This window comes from Salvelinus fontinalis, chromosome 38, assembly GCF_029448725.1.
Source record: "Salvelinus fontinalis isolate EN_2023a chromosome 38, ASM2944872v1, whole genome shotgun sequence".
NCBI lineage: Eukaryota > Metazoa > Chordata > Actinopteri > Salmoniformes > Salmonidae > Salvelinus > Salvelinus fontinalis.
The window spans coordinates 1699336-1718376 of NC_074702.1; the positions used below are offsets into that span (position 1 = coordinate 1699336).

Consider the following 19041-nt stretch of genomic DNA (forward strand, 5'->3'; position numbering starts at 1 on the left):
GCCCTGCAATGAGCTGTGACCACACCATCCCTTTAATGCAGCCCTGCAATGAGCTGTGACCACACCATCCCTTTAATGCAGCCCTGCAATGAGCTGTGACCACACCATCCCTCTAATACAGCCCTGCAATGAGCTGTGACCACACCATCCCTTTAATGCAGCGATACAATGAGCTGTGAACACACCATCCCTTTAATGCAGCCCTACAATGAGCTGTGACGACACCATCCCTTTAATGCAGCCCTGCAATGATCTGTGACCACACCATCCCTTTAATGCAGCGCTGCAATGAGCTGTGACCACACCATCCCTTTAATGCAGCCCTGCAATGAGCTGTGACCACACCATCCCTTTAATGCAGCGCTGCAATGAGCTGTGACCACACCATCCCTTTAATGCAGCGCTGCAATGAGCTGTGACCACACCATCCCTTTAATGCAGCGCTGCAATGAGCTGTGACCACACCAATCTATTAACATGACTGATAGGGGACTGGAGTGATGTCAGACAGGCTGAGGGACATAATGTGTCAGGGGGATTGGATACATACAGGGACGTGTGTTTCAGGCACAGGCAGACAGACAGACAGACAGACAGACAGACAGACAGACAGACAGACAGACTGACTCTGGCTTTCTTTCTGTTTCAGTCTTCCTGACTGGCTGTCTTTCTGTCTCTGTCTGTCTGACTCTGGCTTTCTGTCTCTGTCTGTCTGACTCTGGCTGTCTCTCTGTCTCTGTCTGTCTGACTGGCTGTCTTTCTGTCTCTGTCTGTCTGACTCTGTCTCTCTGTCTCTGTCTGTCTGACTGGCTGTCTTTCTGTCCCGTCTTCCTCTCCCCCAGGCCATCCCTACTCAGGCCCCTTGGGAGTCCTTTGTCGTCTGAGGCCTTGATGGATGATGGTTGTCAGGCAGTTTTCTGAGGGCTCTTAGTCCTCTCTCTGTCTGCTCTTCTCCAGGCCCAGCCCAACCCATTCATAGGTCCCTGGGTTTCCTCACTGGGCTGATTGAATGAGGCTGGTTTGAGAGGCTGTGTCTGAGTGGTCCCCGCTAAAAGCCCTCTCCTCTCCCCACACAGCTGCTAATGCAGGCCCACTGAGATCTGGAGGCTTGGAGTTACTCTCATTCAGACTACATTACCCATAATTCCATTGGGGCCTGTCCTCCCCTCTGAAGCACACAAACCCCATCTTCTCCCATTATTTAAATTTCACCTGTCCATTTACCTCTGGCCATCAGACATGAAGATAGAACACATGACCTGGACGGGGCCAGCTACAGTGGAGAGATAAGGGTTAAACTGGTACAACTATACATGTAAACAGCCAGCTACAGTGTAGAGATAAGGGTTAAACTGGTACAACTATACATGTAAACGGCCAGCTACAGTGTAGAGATAAGGGTTAAACTGGTACAACTATACATGTAAACAGCCAGCTACAGTGGAGAGATAAGTGTTAAACTGGTACAACTATACATGTAAACGTCCAGAAAGGAAAGCATTCTGTGGGCTGTATTCCCTGAGGTTGGGTTGTAAACAGAGAGAGAAAGAGACAGAGAGACAGAGAGACAGAGAGACAGAGAGACAGAGAGAGTGAGTGAGTGAGTGAGTGAGTGAGTGAGTGAGTGAGAGAGAGAGAGAGAGAGAGAGAGAGAGAGAGAGAGAGAGAGAGAGAGAGTCCTGTACTATTTTTTCCCCATAATATCCATCACTAACTCCAGCCATCACTAAACTGTTACGTCCGTTGTTGGAATGAGACCAAGGTGCAGCGTGGTAGGCGAACATCTTACTTTATTTTGATGACCAACAAAAAACCAACAAAAGATAAACGAATGTAAAGTTCTGCAGGCTACACAGCATCTAACAAAATCAAGATCCCACAAACTAAGGTGGGAAAAAAGTGCTGCCTAAGTATGATCCCCAATCAGAGACACTGATAGACAGCTGCCTCTGATTGGGAACCATACCCGGCCAACAAAGAAATAGACAAACTAGAATGCCCACCCAAATCACACCCTGACCTAACCAAGTAGAGAAATATAAAGGCTCTCTAAGCTCAGGGCGTGACATAAACAGCCATCACTAACTCCAGCCATCACTAACTCCAGCCATCACTAACTCCAGCCATCACTAACTCCAGCCATCACTAACTCCAGCCATTCTAAACAGCCATCACTAACTTCATCATCACTAACTTCAGCCATTACTAACTCCAGCCATCACTAAACAGCCATCACTAAACAACCATTACTAAACAGCCATAACTAAACAGCCATCACTAACTCCAGCCATCACTAACAGCCATATTTAAACAGCCATCACTAACGCCAGCATTCACTAACTCCAGCCATCCTAAACAGCCATCACTAATTTCAGCCATCACTAACTCCAGTCATCACTAACAGCCATATTTCAACAGCCATCTCTAAACACTCATCACTAACTCCAGCCATCACTAAACTGCCAACTCTAAACAGCCATCACTAACTCCAGCATTCACTAACTCCAGCCATCCTAAACAGCCATCACTAATTTCAGCCATCACTAACTCCAGCCATCACTAACTCCAGCCATCCTAAACAGCCACCACTAATTTCAGCCATCACTAACTCCAGCCATCACTAATTTCAGCCATCACTAACTCCAGCCATCACTAATGAGCCATATCTAAACAGCCATCTCTAAACAGCCATCTCAAAATAGACATCACTAAACAACCATCACAAACAGCCATCACTAAACAGCCATCACTAAACAGCCATTACTGAACAGCCATTACTGAACAGCCATCAGTAAACAAACATCACTAAACAGCCATCTCTAAACAACCATCACAAACAGCCATCACTAAACAGCCATCACTAAACAGCCATCACTAAACAACCATCTCTAAACAACCATCACAAACAACCATCTCTAAACAACCATCACAAACAGCCATCACTAAACAACCATCTCTAAACAACCATCACAAACAGCCATCACTAAACAGCCATCACTAAACAGCCATTACTGATCAGCCATTACTAAACAGCCATCACTAAACAGCCATAACTAAACATTCATCACTAAACAACCATCACTAAACAACCATCTCTAAACAACCATCAGAAACAGCCATCACTAAACAGCCATTACTGATCAGCCATCACTAAACAGCCATAACTAAACAGTCATCACTAAACAGTCATCACCCAGTCAATCCACCACACTATAAAAGACGAGGGATCTGTTTTCAATCAATCAGAGACCACACCACACTTCACACCAAAATCTGGCAACACAACACAGAGCAGTTCTGGGTGAATGTCGGCCATGATGTTGTCAACAGCGAATGAAGGGCTGAGACAAAGACAAAAGGATGTGATGGACAGGTAATGCTGATAATATCCCTACGGGCAGGTACTACTGATGGAAACCTAGAGAGGAACAGGAACGGGCAGGTACTACTGATGGAAACCTAGAGAGGAACAGGAACGGGCAGGTACTACTGATGGAAACCTAGAGAGGAACAGGAACGGGCAGGTACTACTGATGGAAACCTAGAGAGGAACAGGAACGGGCAGGTACTACTGATGGAAACCTAGAGAGGAACAGGAACGGGCAGGTACTACTGATGGAAACCTAGAGAGGAACAGGAACGGGCAGGTACTACTGATGGAAACCTAGAGAGGAACAGGAACGGGCAGGTACTACTGATGGAAACCTAGAGAGGAACAGGAACGGGCAGGTACTACTGATGGAAACCTAGAGAGGAACAGGAACGGGCAGGTACTACTGATGGAAACCTAGAGAGGAACAGGAACGGGCAGGTACTACTGATGGAAACCTAGAGAGGAACAGGAACGGGCAGGTACTACTGATGGAAACCTAGAGAAGAACAGGAACGGGCAGGTACTACTGATGGAAACCTAGAGAGGAACAGGAACGGGCCGGTACTACTGATGGAAACCTAGAGAGTAACAGGAACGGGCAGGTACTACTGATGGAAACCTAGAGAGGAACAGGAACGGGCAGGTCCTACTGATGGAAACCTAGAGAGGAACAGGTCCAAGGGGTCGCAGACAGGCGACCCTGGTCAAGGTCAGGTCAGTAATTAGTGTGCTGGAGCCCGTACCCCCCTCCTCCTCTTCTCCTCTCCATTCTCTTCCCTCTCATCTCCTCCCCTCTCTCTCTCTCTCCTCCTCCCACTCCCCTCCTCCTCCTCTCCCCCCACCTCCTCCTCTCTCTCTCTCTCTCTCTCGCTCTCTCTCTCCTCTCTCTCTCCTCCTCCTCTCTCTCTCCTCCTCCTCTCTCTCTCCTCTCCTCCCCTCTCTCTCCTCTCCTCCTCCTCTCTCTCTCCTCTCCTCCCCTCTCTCTCCTCTCCCCTCTCTCTGTCCTCAGCGCTGTTGCTAATGACTCTGTGGCAGGCAGAGCAACACATGCTGTGGAGACACAGAGGTCACAGACACTAATAACCATCCAGTACATCCCTTCAAATCAACAGAAGATAGTCGGAGTAGTTGAATCACTATGCTCACTGATAGCAAAGAGATAAGGGTGGAGGAGGGAACAGAGAGGGAGAGAGAGAGAGAGAGAGAGAGAGAGAGAGAGAGAGAGAGAGAGAGAGAGAGAGAGAGAGAGAGAGAGAGAGAGAGAGAGAGAGAGAGAGAGGAGAGAGAGAGAGGAGAGAGAGAGAGAGAGAGAGAGACGAGAGAGAGAGAGAGAGAGAGAGAGAGGAGAGAGAGAGAGAGAGCGGAGAGAGAGAGAGAGAGAGAGAGAGAGAGAGAGAGAGAGAGAGAGAGAGACTGCAGGGCATGTTTAATGAGTAATACTAGTGTATAGGGATCTAATCTAAGAGGAGCCTTCAACCTGCACCCCTAATCACCATTACAGTCTATAGTCTCATAACCTGGGAGGAAGAGAGAGGAGAGGGGTGAGGAGGAGAGGAGAAAAGAGGATAGGTGAGGAGAAAAGAGGAGAGGAGAGGAGAGGAGAGGAGAGGAGAGGAGAGGAGAGGAGAGAGGAGACAGGAGAGGAGTGGAGGGAAGGGGAGAAGAAAGGAGGAGACCATCATCACCATCATCCTCATCACAGTGAGTACCTGTACATCATCATCATCATCATCATCATCATCATCATCATCATCATCATCATCCTCATCACAGTGAGTACCTGAACATCACTATCATCCTCATCACAGTGAGTACCTGTACATCACCAGCATCATCATCCTCATCACAGTGAGTACCTGAACATCAACATCGCCATCATCCTCATCACAGTGAGTACCTGTACATCACCACCATCCTCATCACAGTGAGTACATGTACCTCACCCTCATCACAGTGAGTACCTGTACATCACCCTCATCCTCATCACAGTGAGTACCTGTACATCATCCTCATCCTCATCACAGTGAGTACCTGTACATCACCATCCTCATCACAGTGAGTACATGTACCTCATCCTCATCACAGTGAGTACCTGTACATCACCCTCATCCTCATCACAGTGAGTACCTGCACATCATCACCATCCTCATCACCGTGTGTACCTGTACATCACCAGCATCATCATCCTCATCACAGTGAGTACCTGTACATCATCATCATCCTCATCACAGTGAGTACCTGTACATCATCCTCATCCTCATCACAGTGAGTACCTGTACATCACCATCCTCATCACAGTGAGTACCTGTACATCATCATCATCATCCTCATCACAGTGAGTACCTGTACATCACCCTCATCCTCATCACAGTGAGTACCTGAACATCATCACCATCCTCATCACAGTGAGTACCTGTACATCACCATCATCGTCGTCCTCATTACAGTGAGTACCTGTACATCACCCTCATCACAGTGAGTACCTGAACATCACCCTCATCCTCATCACAGTGAGTACCTGTACATCACCCTCATCCTCATCACAGTGAGTACCTGTACATCATCATCATCATCCTCATCACAGTGAGTACCTGTACATCATCATCATCATCCTCATCACAGTGAGTACCTGTACATCACCATCATCCTCATCACAGTGAGTACCTGTACATCACCATCATCCTCATCACAGTGAGTACCTGTACATCACCCTCATCCTCATCACAGTGAGTACCTGTACATCATCCTCATCACAGTGAGTACCTGTACATCACCATCATCCTCATCACAGTGAGTACCTGTACATCATCCTCATCACAGTGAGTACCTGTACCTTGGCCATCTGTGCCTGGACTCCGCTGGCCTTTAGAGAGGCTACAGCTTTCTGGGCTGCTGTCGAGCTGTCAAAGTCCACAAAGCCATATCCTGCAGAGGGAGAGACACAGAGGGTCACATGAGCAACAGTCCAACTTTCAAATACAGTGTGTTAATCCAGTTAAATCCAGGGGAGGAACAGGAAACAACTATTTTGTTTGCTGTTTATGGCTGTCAACAATTTCCTGTGGAACAGGATGCTGCCTGCTCTGTGGTTTCCCTTTTGATCCGTCTAGGAGTTCAACTGTTCAACAGTACATGTTCTAGAACATACTGGGTATATACTAGAATGTGTGTGTTCTAGAACATACTGGGTATATACTAGAATGTGTGTGTTCTAGAACATACTGGGTATATACTAGAATGTGTGTGTTCTAGAACATACTGGGTACATACTAGACTGTATGTGTTCTAGAACATACTGGGTATATACTAGACTGTGTGTGTTCTAGAACATACTGGGTATATACTAGAATGTGTGTGTTCTAGAACATACTGGGTACATACTAGACTGTGTGTGTTCTAGAACATACTGGGTATATACTAGACTGTGTGTGTTCTAGAACATACTGGGTACATACTAGACTGTGTGTGTTCTAGAACATACTGGGTATATACTAGACTGTGTGTGTTCTAGAACATACTGGGTACATACTAGACTGTGTGTATTCTAGAACATACTGGGTATATACTAGACTGTGTGTGTTCTAGAACATACTGTTTATATACTAGACTGTGTGTGTTCTAGAACATACTGGGTACATACTAGACTGTATGTGTTCTAGAACATACTGGGTACATACTAGACAGTATGTGTTCTAGAACATACTGGGTACATACTAGACTGTATGTGTTCTAGAACATACTGGGTACATACTAGACTGTGTGTGTTCTAGAACATACTGGGTATATACTAGACTGTGTGTGTTCTAGAACATACTGGGTACATACTAGACTGTATGTGTTCTAGAACATACTGGGTACATACTAGACAGTATGTGTTCTAGAACATACTGGGTACATACTAGACTGTATGTGTTCTAGAACATACTGGGTACATACTAGACTGTATGTGTTCTAGAACATACTGGGTACATACTAGACAGTATGTGTTCTAGAACATACTGGGTACATAATAGACTGTATATGTTCTAGAACATACTGGGTACATACTAGACTGTGTTTGTTCTAGAACATACTGGGTACATACTAGACTGTATGTGTTCTAGAACATACTGGGTACATACTAGACTGTATGTGTTCTAGAACATACTGGGTACATACTAGACTGTATGTGTTCTACGACACACTGGGTACATACTAGACTGTATGTGTTCTAGAACATACTGGGAACATACTAGACTATGTGTTCTAGAACATACTGGGAATATACTAGACTATGTGTTCTAGAACATACTGGGTACATACTAGACAGTATGTGTTCTAGAACATACTGGGTACATACTAGACTGTATGTGTTCTAGAACATACTGGGTACATACTAGACTGTATGTGTTCTAGAACATACTGGGTACATACTAGACTGTGTGTGTTCTAGAACATACTGGGTATATACTAGACTGTGTGTGTTCTAGAACATACTGGGTACATACTAGACTGTATGTGTTCTAGAACATACTGGGTACATACTAGACTGTATGTGTTCTACGACACACTGGGTACATACTAGACTGTATGTGTTCTAGAACATACTGGGAACATACTAGACTATGTGTTCTAGAACATACTGGGAACATACTAGACTATGTGTTCTAGAACATACTGGGTACATACTAGACAGTATGTGTTCTAGAACATACTGGGTACATACTAGCGTGTCTAGCAGGCAGTGAGCCTGTCTAGCAGGCAGTGAGCGTGTCTAGCAGGCAGTGAGCGTTTCTAGCAGGCAGTGAGCGTGTCTAGCAGGCAGCGAGCGTGTCTAGCAGGCAGCGAGCGTGTCTAGCAGGCAGCGAGCGTGTCTAGCAGGCAGCGAGCGTGTCTAGCAGGCAGCGAGCGTGTCTAGCAGGCAGCGAGCGTGTCTAGCAGGCAGCGAGCGTGTCTAGCAGGCAGCGAGCGTGTCTAGCAGGCAGCGAGCGTGTCTAGCAGGCAGCGAGCGTGTCTAGCAGGCAGCGAGCGTGTCTAGCAGGCAGCGAGCGTGTCTAGCAGGCAGCGAGCGTGTCTAGCAGGCAGCGAGCGTGTCTAGCAGGCAGTGAGTGTTTCTAGCAGGCAGTGAGCGTGTCTAGCAGGCAGTGAGCGTGTCTAGCAGGCAGTGAGCGTGTCTAGCAGGCAGTGAGCGTGTCTAGCAGGCAGTGAGCGTGTCTTGCAGGCAGTGAGCGTGTCTAGCAGGCAGTGAGCGTGTCTAGCAGGCAGTGAGCGTGTCTAGCAGGCAGTGAGCGTGTCTAGCAGGCAGTGAGCGTGTCTACATTACAGCACATACTAGACTCTAGAGTGGGCAGCTGTTTTAGATTGTGTGTGCAGCTGTTTAAGAGCTTGGTGTATCTCAGAGGGTCGGTCCATATGTTCCTGACATCCTCCACATTGCAGAGACACACAGATGTTTCCGTAGATCTGTCACAGGTCCAGTGAGAACTGAGATCTCTCACTACATCAGCCAACTCATTCCTCTCACTACCGTCGTCATACAGTATGACTATCATCATCGTGTAATGTTGGAGGGACTGACTAAAGCACAGGGAGATCTGGGGTCTGGTTGTGTGGGATCTGTAGTTTTACTGTAGTCTCCTGCAGATTGTATTCACTATGAGGACTAGAGCACGTCCTCCTGGCTGTGTCTGACTCTAACGCTGCCTCTCTGTGTGAACTGTGTTTCACTGATCAGACTGTTTCCAGTATGATATGAGAACTGAAGCAGTCAGACTTCCTCTCTTTCCTCTCTAGCTGTCTCAGTCTCTAACTCTCAGTCTCTATCTCTCAGTCTCTAACTCTCAGTCTCTATCTCTCAGTCTCTAACTTTCAGTCTCTAACTCTCAGTCTCTAACTCTCAGTCTCTATCTCTCAGTCTCTAACTCTCAGTCTCTAACTCTCAGTCTCTAACTCTCAGTCTCTAACTCTCAGTCTCTAACTCTCAGTCTCTAACTCTCAGTCTCTATCTCTCAGTCTCTAACTCTCAGTCTCTCCGTCTCTATCTCTCCGTCTCTATCTCTCCGTCTCTATCTCTCCGTCTCTATCTCTCCGTCTTTAACTCTGTCTCTATCTCTCAGTCTCTATCTCTCAGTCTCTAGTTCTGTCCCTAACTCAGTTCATGTGTGTGTGGGCATGGACTGGAGTGTGTGTGGACATGGACTGGAGTGTGTGTTCCATGTCTTTGTCTTTGTGTGTCTCTGTGTGTGTGTGTGTGTGTGTGTGCGTGCGTGCGCGTGCGTGTGCGTGTGCGTGTGCGCGCGCGTGCGTGTGTGTGTGTGTCTTGTATAAGAGAGAGAGAGAGGAAATCATTGACATACGACTGAATTCCATGGCTAAGTGGGGAAAGAAATTCTAACATTTCTTAGAAAGTAATGAAAAATAAACCACTACTATTCCTTGATAGGTATTCAGCTGTGATTCTTATTGGGTCAGACTCTCTGAGCTTGGCATACCTGGACTGTCCATTATTATCTAAAACAAATTCTCAAGCAGATTTAAGTCAACACTTTAATCAGCCAATCAGAAACATTCACTGTCTTCTTGGTCAGCGACTCCAGTGTAGACTTGACCTTGTGTTTTAGGTTATTGTCCTGCTGAAAGGTGAATTCATCTCCCAGTGTCTGGTGGAAAGCAGACTGAACCAGGTTTTCCTCTAGGATTTTACCTGTGTTTTAGGTTATTGTCCTGCTGAAAGGTGAATTCATCTCCCAGTATCTGGTGGAAAGCAGACTGAACCAGGTTTTCCTCTAGGATTTTACCTGTGCTTAGCTCTATTCCCTCTCTTTTTTATCCTGAAAATCTCCCCAGTCCTTAATGATTACGAGAAAGCCCTGATGCAGCCACCACTATGTTTGAAAATATGGAAAGTGGTACATAGTAACGTGTATATTAGATTAGATTTGCCCCAAACACTTTTGTATTCAGGACAAAAAGTGAATTGCGTTGCCCTATTTTTTGCAGTATTACTTTAGTGCCTTGTTGCAGACAGGATGCGTGTAATGGAATATTGGTATTCTGAACAGGCTTCTTTCTCTCCACTCTGTAAATTAAGTTAAATATTGTAGAGTAAATACAATGCTGTTGATTCATCCTTAGTTTTTCTGATATCACAGCCTGATATCACTAACTGTTTTAAAGTCACCACTGACCTCATGGTGAAATCCCTGAGTGGTTTCTTTCCTCTCCGGTAACTGAGTTAGGAAGGACGCCTGTATCTGTGTAGTGACTGGGTGTATTGATACACCATTTAAAGTGTAATTAATAAATTCATCATGCTCAAAGGGACACATTTCCAAGCAATGTCTGCTTTTGTTGTTATTGTACCTATCTACCATAAGGACACAGCCAGGGAAGCATGGTGGCTGTGGAGGAAATGGAAGTCCTTTAAATACTTAAGATTCTCTCTCTCTCTCTCTCTCTCTCTCTCTCTCTCTCTCTCTCTCTCTCTCTCTCTCTCTCTCTCTCTCTCTCTCTCTCTCTCTCTCTCTCTCTCTCTCTCTCTCTCTCTCTCTCTCTCTCTCTCTCTCTCTCTCTCTCTCTCTCTCTCTCTCTCTCTCTCTCTCTCTCTCTCTCTCTCTCTCTCTCTCTCTCTCTCTCTCTCTCTCTCTCTCTCAACACATTTCCATTTTAGTGCGTCAGCAGGCGCTCTAAACCAGAGCGACTTACAGAAGTGAGTGTTTACATGTTCATACTGGTCCCCCGTGGGAAAATACCCCACAGCCATGCTCTACCAACTGAGTTACACACACACACACACACACACACACACACACACACACACACACACACACACACACACACACACACACACACACACACACACACACACACACACACACACACACACACACAGAGACACACACACACACACACACACACACACACACACACACACACACACACACACACACACACAGAGAGAGAGAGACACACACAGAGACACACACACACACACACACAGAGACACACACACACACAGAGACACACACAGAGAGACACACACACACACACACAGAGACACACACACTCACACACAGGAGACGGGAGGACGGCTGACAATAATGGCTGGAACGCAGTCAATGGAACGGCATCAAACACCTAGAAACCCTGGAAACCACGTGTTTGATGTATTTGATACCATTCCACTGATTCCGCTCCAGTCATTACCACGAGCCTCGTCCTCCCCACATTAAGGTGGCACCAACCTCCTGTGATACACACACAAGCATGTAGGAACAGTCAGGCCACCCTACATGTAGGAACAGTCAGGCCACCATACATGTAGGAACAGTCAGGCCACCATACATGTAGGAACAGTCAGGCCCCCCTACATGTAGGAACAGTCAGACCACCCTACATGTAGGAACAGTCAGACCACCCTACATGTAGGAACAGTCAGACCACCCTACATGTAGGAACAGTCAGACCACCCTACATGTAGGAACAGTCAGGCCACCCTACATGTAGGAACAGTCAGGCCACCCTACATGTAGGAACAGTCAGGCCACCCTACATGTAGGAACAGTCAGGCCACCCTACATGTAGGAACAGTCAGGCCACCCTACATGTAGGAACAGTCAGGCCACCCTACATGTAGGAACAGTCAGGCCACCCTACATGTAGGAACAGTCAGACCACCCTACATGTAGGAACAGTCATACCACCCTACATGTAGGAACAGTCAGACCAGCCTACATGTAGGAACAGTCAGACCACCCTACATGTAGGAACAGTCAGGCCACCCTACAGTCAGACCACCCTACATGTAGGAACAGTCAGACCACCCTACATGTAGGAACAGTCAGACCACCCTACATGTAGGAACAGTCAGACCACCCTACATGTAGGAACAGTCAGGCCCCCCTACTTGTAGGAACAGTCAGGCCACCATACATGTAGGAACAGTCAGACCACCCTACATGTAGGAACAGTCAGGCCACCCTACATGTAGGAACAGTCAGGCCACCCTACATGTAGGAACAGTCAGGCCACCCTACATGTAGGAACAGTCAGACCACCCTACATGTAGGAACAGTCAGACCACCCTACATGTAGGAACGGTCAGACCCCCCTACAGTCAGACCACCCTACATGTAGGAACAGTCAGGCCACCCTACATGTAGGAACAGTCAGGCCACCCTCCAGTCAGGCCACCCTACATGTAGGAACAGTCAGGCCACCCTACATTTAGGAACAGTCAGACCACCCTACATGTAGGAACAGTCAGGCCACCCTACATGTAGGAACAGTCAGGCCACCCTACATGTAGGAACAGTCAGGCCACCCTACATGTAGGAACAGTCAGGCCACCCTACAGTCAGGCCACCCTGCATGTAGGAACAGTCAGACCACCCTACATGTAGGAACAGTCAGACCACCCTACATGTAGGAACAGTCAGACCACCCTACATGTAGGAACAGTCAGGCCACCCTACATGTAGGAACAGTCAGGCCACCCTACAGTCAGACCACCCTACATGTAGGAACAGTCAGACCACCCTACATGTAGGAACAGTCAGGCCACCCTACATGTAGGAACAGTCAGACCACCCTACATGTAGGAACAGTCAGGTCACCCTACATGTAGGAACAGTCAGACCACCCTACATGTAGGAACAGTCAGACCACCCTACATGTAGGAACAGTCAGACCACCCTACATGTAGGAACAGTCAGACCACCCTACATGTAGGAACAGTCAGACCACCCTACATGTAGGAACAGTCAGACCACCCTACATGTAGGAACAGTCAGACCACCCTACACGTAGGAACAGTCAGACCACCCTACATGTAGGAACAGTCAGACCACCCTACATGTAGGAACAGTCAGACCACCCTACATGTAGGAACAGTCAGACCACCCTACATGTAGGAACAGTCAGGTCACCCTACATGTAGGAACAGTCAGACCACCCTACATGTAGGAACAGTCAGGCCCCCCTACAGTCAGGCCACCCTACATGTAGGAACAGTCAGACCACCCTACACGTAGGAACAGTCAGACCACCCTACATGTAGGAACAGTCAGGCCACCCTACATGTAGGAACAGTCAGACCACCCTACATGTAGGAACAGTCAGACCACCCTACATGTAGTAACAGTCAGACCACCCTACATGTAGGAACAGTCAGACCACCCTACATGTAGGAAGAGTCAGACCACCCTACATGTAGGAACAGTCAGACCACCCTACATGTAGGAACAGTCAGGCCACCCTACATGTAGGAACAGTCAGACCCCCCTACAGTCAGACCACCCTACATGTAGGAACAGTCAGGCCACCCTACATGTAGGAACAGTCAGACCACCATACAGTCAGGCCACCCTACATGTAGGAACAGTCAGACAACCCTACATGTAGGAACAGTCAGGCCACCCTACATGTAGGAACAGTCAGACCACCCTACATGTAGGAACAGTCAGACCACCCTACATGTAGGAACAGTCAGACCACCCTACATATAGGAACAGTCAGACCACCCTACATGTAGGAACAGTCAGACCACCCTACATGTAGGAACAGTCAGACCACCCTACATGTAGGAACAGTCAGACCACCCTACATGTAGGAACAGTCAGACCACCCTACTGGTAGGGAACAGTCAGACCACCCTACATGTAGGAACAGTCAGGCCACCCTACATGTAGGAACAGTCAGGCCACCCTACATATAGGAACAGTCAGGCCACCCTACAGTCAGACCACCCTACATATAGGAACAGTCAGACCACCCTACATGTAGGAACAGTCAGACCACCCTACATGTAGGAACAGTCAGACCACCCTACATGTAGGAACAGTCAGACCACCCTACAGTCAGGCCACCCTACATGTAGGAGCAGTCAGACCACCCTACATGTAGGAACAGTCAGACCACCCTACAGTCAGACCACCCTACATGTAGGAACAGTCAGACCACCCTACATGTAGGAACAGTCAGGCCACCCTACATGTAGGAACAGTCAGACCACCCTACATGTAGGAACAGTCAGACCACCCTACATGTGGGAACAGTCAGACCACCCTACATGTAGGAACAGTCAGACCACCCTACAGTCAGACCACCCTACATGTAGGAACAGTCAGGCCCCCCTACATGTATGAACAGTCAGACCACCCTACATGTAGGAACAGTCAGACCACCCTACAGTCAGGCCACCCTATTTGTAGGAACAGTCAGACCACCCTACAGTCAGGCCACCCTACATGTAGGAACAGTCAGGCCACCCTACATGTAGGAACAGTCAGACCACCCTACAGTCAGACCACCCTACATGTAGGAACAGTCAGGCCACCCTACATGTAAGAACAGTCAGGCCACCCTACCCTTAGGAACAGTCAGACCACCCTACATGTAGGAACAGTCAGATAACCCTACATGTAGGAACAGTCAGGCCCCCCTACATGTAGGAACAGTCAGGCCACCCTACATGTAGGAACAGTCAGGCCACCATACATGTAGGAACAGTCAGACCACCCTACATGTAGGAACAGTCAGACCACCCTACATGTAGGAACAGTCAGACCACCCTACATGTAGGAACAGTCAGACCACCCTACATGTAGGAACAGTCAGGCCACCCTACATGTAGGAACAGTCAGGCCACCCTACATGTAGGAACAGTCAGGCCACCCTACATGTAGGAACAGTCAGGCCACCCTACATGTAGGAACAGTCAGGCCACCCTACAGTCAGGCCACCCTACATGTAGGAACAGTCAGGCCACCCTACATTTAGGAACAGTCAGACCACCCTACATGTAGGAACAGTCAGGCCCCCCTACATGTAGGAACAGTCAGACCACCCTACATGTAGGAACAGTCAGACCACCCTACATGTAGGAAGAGTCAGGCCACCCTACATGTAGGAACAGTCAGGCCACCCTACATGTAGGAACAGTCAGACCACCCTACATGTAGGAACAGTCAGGCCCCCCTACATGTAGGAACAGTCAGGCCACCCTACAGTCAGACCACCCTACATGTGGGAACAGTCAGGCCACCCTACATGTAGGAACAGTCAGGCCCCCCTACATGTAGGAACAGTCAGGCCCCCCTACATGTAGGAACAGTCAGGCCCCCCTACATGTAGGAACAGTCAGGCCACCATACATGTAGGAACAGTCAGGCCAGCCTACATGTAGGAACAGTCAGGCCACCCTACATGTAGGAACAGTCAGGCCACCCTACATGTAGGAACAGTCAGACCACCCTACAGTCAGGCCACCCTACATGTAGGAACAGTCAGACCACCCTACATGTAGGAAAAGTCAGGCCACCATACATGTAGGAACAGTCAGGCCAGCCTACATGTAGGAACAGTCAGGCCACCCTACATGTAGGAACAGTCAGGCCACCCTACATGTAGGAACAGTCAGACCACCCTACAGTCAGGCCACCCTACATGTAGGAACAGTCAGACCACCCTACATGTAGGAACAGTCAGACCACCCTCCACGTAGGAACAGTCAGACCACCCTACAGTCAGGCCACCCTACATGTAGGAACAGTCAGACCACCCTACATGTAGGAACAGTCAGACCACCCTACATGTAGGAACAGTCAGACCACCCTACAGTCAGACCACCCTACATGTAGGAACAGTCAGGCCACCCTACAGTCAGGCCACCCTACATGTACTAACAGTCAGGCCACCCTACATGTAGAAACAGTCAGACCACCCTACATGTCTCTTGTACACATGGAGCCCTGTCCTAATAGGCCCCTGTGGTGTTCAGCACCTGGGTCTGTACTCCTCACACACAGACAGACACACACAGGAGAGGCTCTCAGCAGAATGTGTAGGAAGAGGAATTGTTTCTGTCCGTCTCTCTGTGTGTGTTTGCTGAAAAGAGGGAGAGGCTGTCTGCTAATTCATCAGTTTAAAGGGTTCCCCTCCCTCCTGTCCCATCATCCCTCTCCTCCCTCCCTCACTCACACTTCTTCTCTCTCTCTCTCCCCCTCGCTCTCGTAATTACTCTCTACATTTCCTTCCTCCCTCTCTCCCACACATTATTTTTACTCTCCCTGTTAGGAGGGTCCGGGGGCAGAGCGATTCTTGCCGATGCCAACTCTTCAGTCCCGCTGACACTCATCCTGTAGAATACTCCAACCATCTAGCTGACACTCGTCCTGCAGAATACTCCAACCATCTAGATAACACTCATCCCTTTGTAGAAAGGACTACTGGAAACACTTAGCATTTGTAAAGAGACGACAATAATAATTCCGTATTCCCCCCAAAATATCTTGCCTGTTTGACCAAACTCTCAAACAATTATGATACCAAGCATGTCCTGTTGGAAACGCTTCCAGACTCCCCCAGACACTCATAGCGCAGTGTTATAGATGTGTAATACCAGCTGTGTGTGTGTGTGTGTGTGTGTGTGTGTGTGTGTGTGTGTGTGTGTGTGTGTGTGTGTGTGTGTGTGTGTGTGTGTGTGTGTGTGTGTGTGTGTGTGTGTGTGTGTGTGTGTGTGTGTGTGTGTGTGTGTACACACACCAGGTGCTATAATATTGATTGCTTCATCTGAACACTAAACATGATCAATGTGGATCTGAATGTTATACCGGGATTCCAGCGTACCTTTGCATTGATTAGTGTTCTTGTCCAGTATGGCCTTGGTTGACACTATTTTCCCATATCTGTAAAACACAACAGAACAACTGGTGAGCACTTCTTACATAAGTCTCTGCATAATTCTCAGTCTGAGAGCAAGAGAGCAAGAGAGAGAGCGAGAGTGCGCGAGAGAGAGAGAGAGAGGTAGAGACAGAGAGGTAGAGACAGAGGTAGAGACAAAGAGAAACACTATATCTGGACGGAGGCGTTTAATAAAGGAGGGATCATTTGTTCTGTCGCCGTAAGGAGAACACATCCATCACAGTATTATACTGCTAATGTAACACTGTAATGATCAGTCATCTGACTACTGTTTATAAATCAAACTCTGGGCCAGGGGAGGGAGGGAGGGAGGGAGGGAGGGAGGTTAAAATAGGATTTGAAATGTTAGCATGGTAAGCAGAGAGATATTACTTAAGATCAAGATCTGTGAATGTTTTCATGTTTTCTTTATGAAACAGACACATTACATGACCCAGATTGTTCACAAGTTGTCTTAGGTTCATAAAATAAAAAACTAAAGCTGCTTTTTGTTGCTAAATATTTCACAGCTGTCCCAAGAGAGCATTCTTTTATACATGTTCCAGCCTGCCCTTCCAGTGCCAGGATGTGGGAGTTCCAGGCTGTAATGCTGCTGTTCATTTCTCTGCTGAATACTGCCTGGCTGTAAACAGAGAGTTGACCTCAGGGTCAAAACCAACTCATATTCAGACAATACAGCAGAACATCACACAACACAGTCATCTGCTCGTCTCTCAATCGTTCTGTTCATTACACAGTCTACCCATCTATTCCTCTCTCTCTCTGTCTCTGTTTGTGTTAGTCTCTATCTCTCTCTCTGTTTGTGTTAGTCTCTCTCTCTCTCTCTCTGATTGTGTTAGTCTCTATCTCTCTCTCTGTTTGTGTTAGTCTCTATCTCTCTCTCTCTCTCTCTCTGTTTGTGTTAGTCTCTATCTCTCTCTCTGTTTGTGTTAGTCTCTATCTCTCTCTCTCTATCCAACCTCTCTCTGTTTGTGTTAGTCTCTATCTCTATCTCTCTCTCTGTTTGTGTTAGTCTCTATCTCTATCTCTCTCTCTCTCTCTCTCTCTCTCTCTCTGTTTGTGTTAGTCTCTACCTCTCTCTCTGTTTGTGTTAGTCTCTATCTCTCTCTCTGTTTGTGTTAGTTTCTCTCTCTCTCTCTCTGTTTGTGTTAGTCTCTATCTCTATCTCTCTCTCTCTCTCTCTCTCTCTCTCTCTCTCTCTCTCTCTCTCTGTTTGTGTTAGTCTCTACCTCTCTCTCTGTTTGTGTTAGTCTCTATCTCTCTCTCTGTTTGTGTTAGTTTCTCTCTCTCTCTCTCTCTCTCTCTCTCTCTGTGTTAGTCTCTACCTCTCTCTCTGATTGTGTTAGTCTCTACCTCTCTGTCTGATTGTGTTAGTCTCTATCTCTCTCTCTGTTTGTGTTAGTCTCTATCTCTCTCTCTGTTTGTGTTAGTCTCTATCTCTCTCTCTGTTTGTGTTAGTCTCTATCTCTCTCTCTCTCTCTCTCTGTTTGTGTTAGTCTCTATCTCTCTCTCTGTTTGTGTTAGTCTCTATCTCTCTCTCTCTCTCTCTCTGTTTGTGTTAGTCTCTATCTCTCTCTCTGTTTGTGTTATTCTCTATCTCTCTGTATATATATATATATATATATCTCCACCCCTCTCTCTTTCTATATATGCACTTCAATCCAAACCTCATGGAAGCCGTCTGTCTTATTGGGCGCTGGACAGAGAGCTCATGCTAACCTCATGGAAGCCTTCTGTCTTATTGGGCGCAGGACAGAGAGCTCATGCTAACCTCATGGAAGCCTTCTGTCTTATTGGGCGCAGGACAGAGAGCTCATGCTAACCTCATGGAAGCCTTCTGTCTTATTGGGCGCAGGACAGAGAGCTCATGCTAACCTCATGGAAGCCTTCTGTCTTATTGGGCGCAGGACAGAGAGCTCATGCTAACCTCATGGAAGCCTTCTGTCTTATTGGGCGCAGGACAGAGAGCTCATGCTAACCTCATGGAA

At 47.5% G+C, this 19041-nt stretch overlaps 1 protein-coding gene across 3 annotated transcripts in view; it reads right to left on the reverse strand.

The window, feature by feature from the left end:
* LOC129837175 (RNA-binding motif, single-stranded-interacting protein 3-like) overlaps positions 1-19041 on the reverse strand; it is a 243559-nt gene that overhangs the window by 135189 nt on the left and 89329 nt on the right. For all 3 annotated transcript variants that reach the window (XM_055903097.1, XM_055903096.1, XM_055903098.1), the window contains exons 3-4: positions 16979-17037; positions 6207-6298 (exon numbers count right to left, since the gene is read on the reverse strand). In XM_055903097.1, the coding sequence (XP_055759072.1) occupies positions 6207-6298; positions 16979-17037 (151 nt within the window). The remainder of the gene's footprint in view (positions 1-6206; positions 6299-16978; positions 17038-19041) is intronic.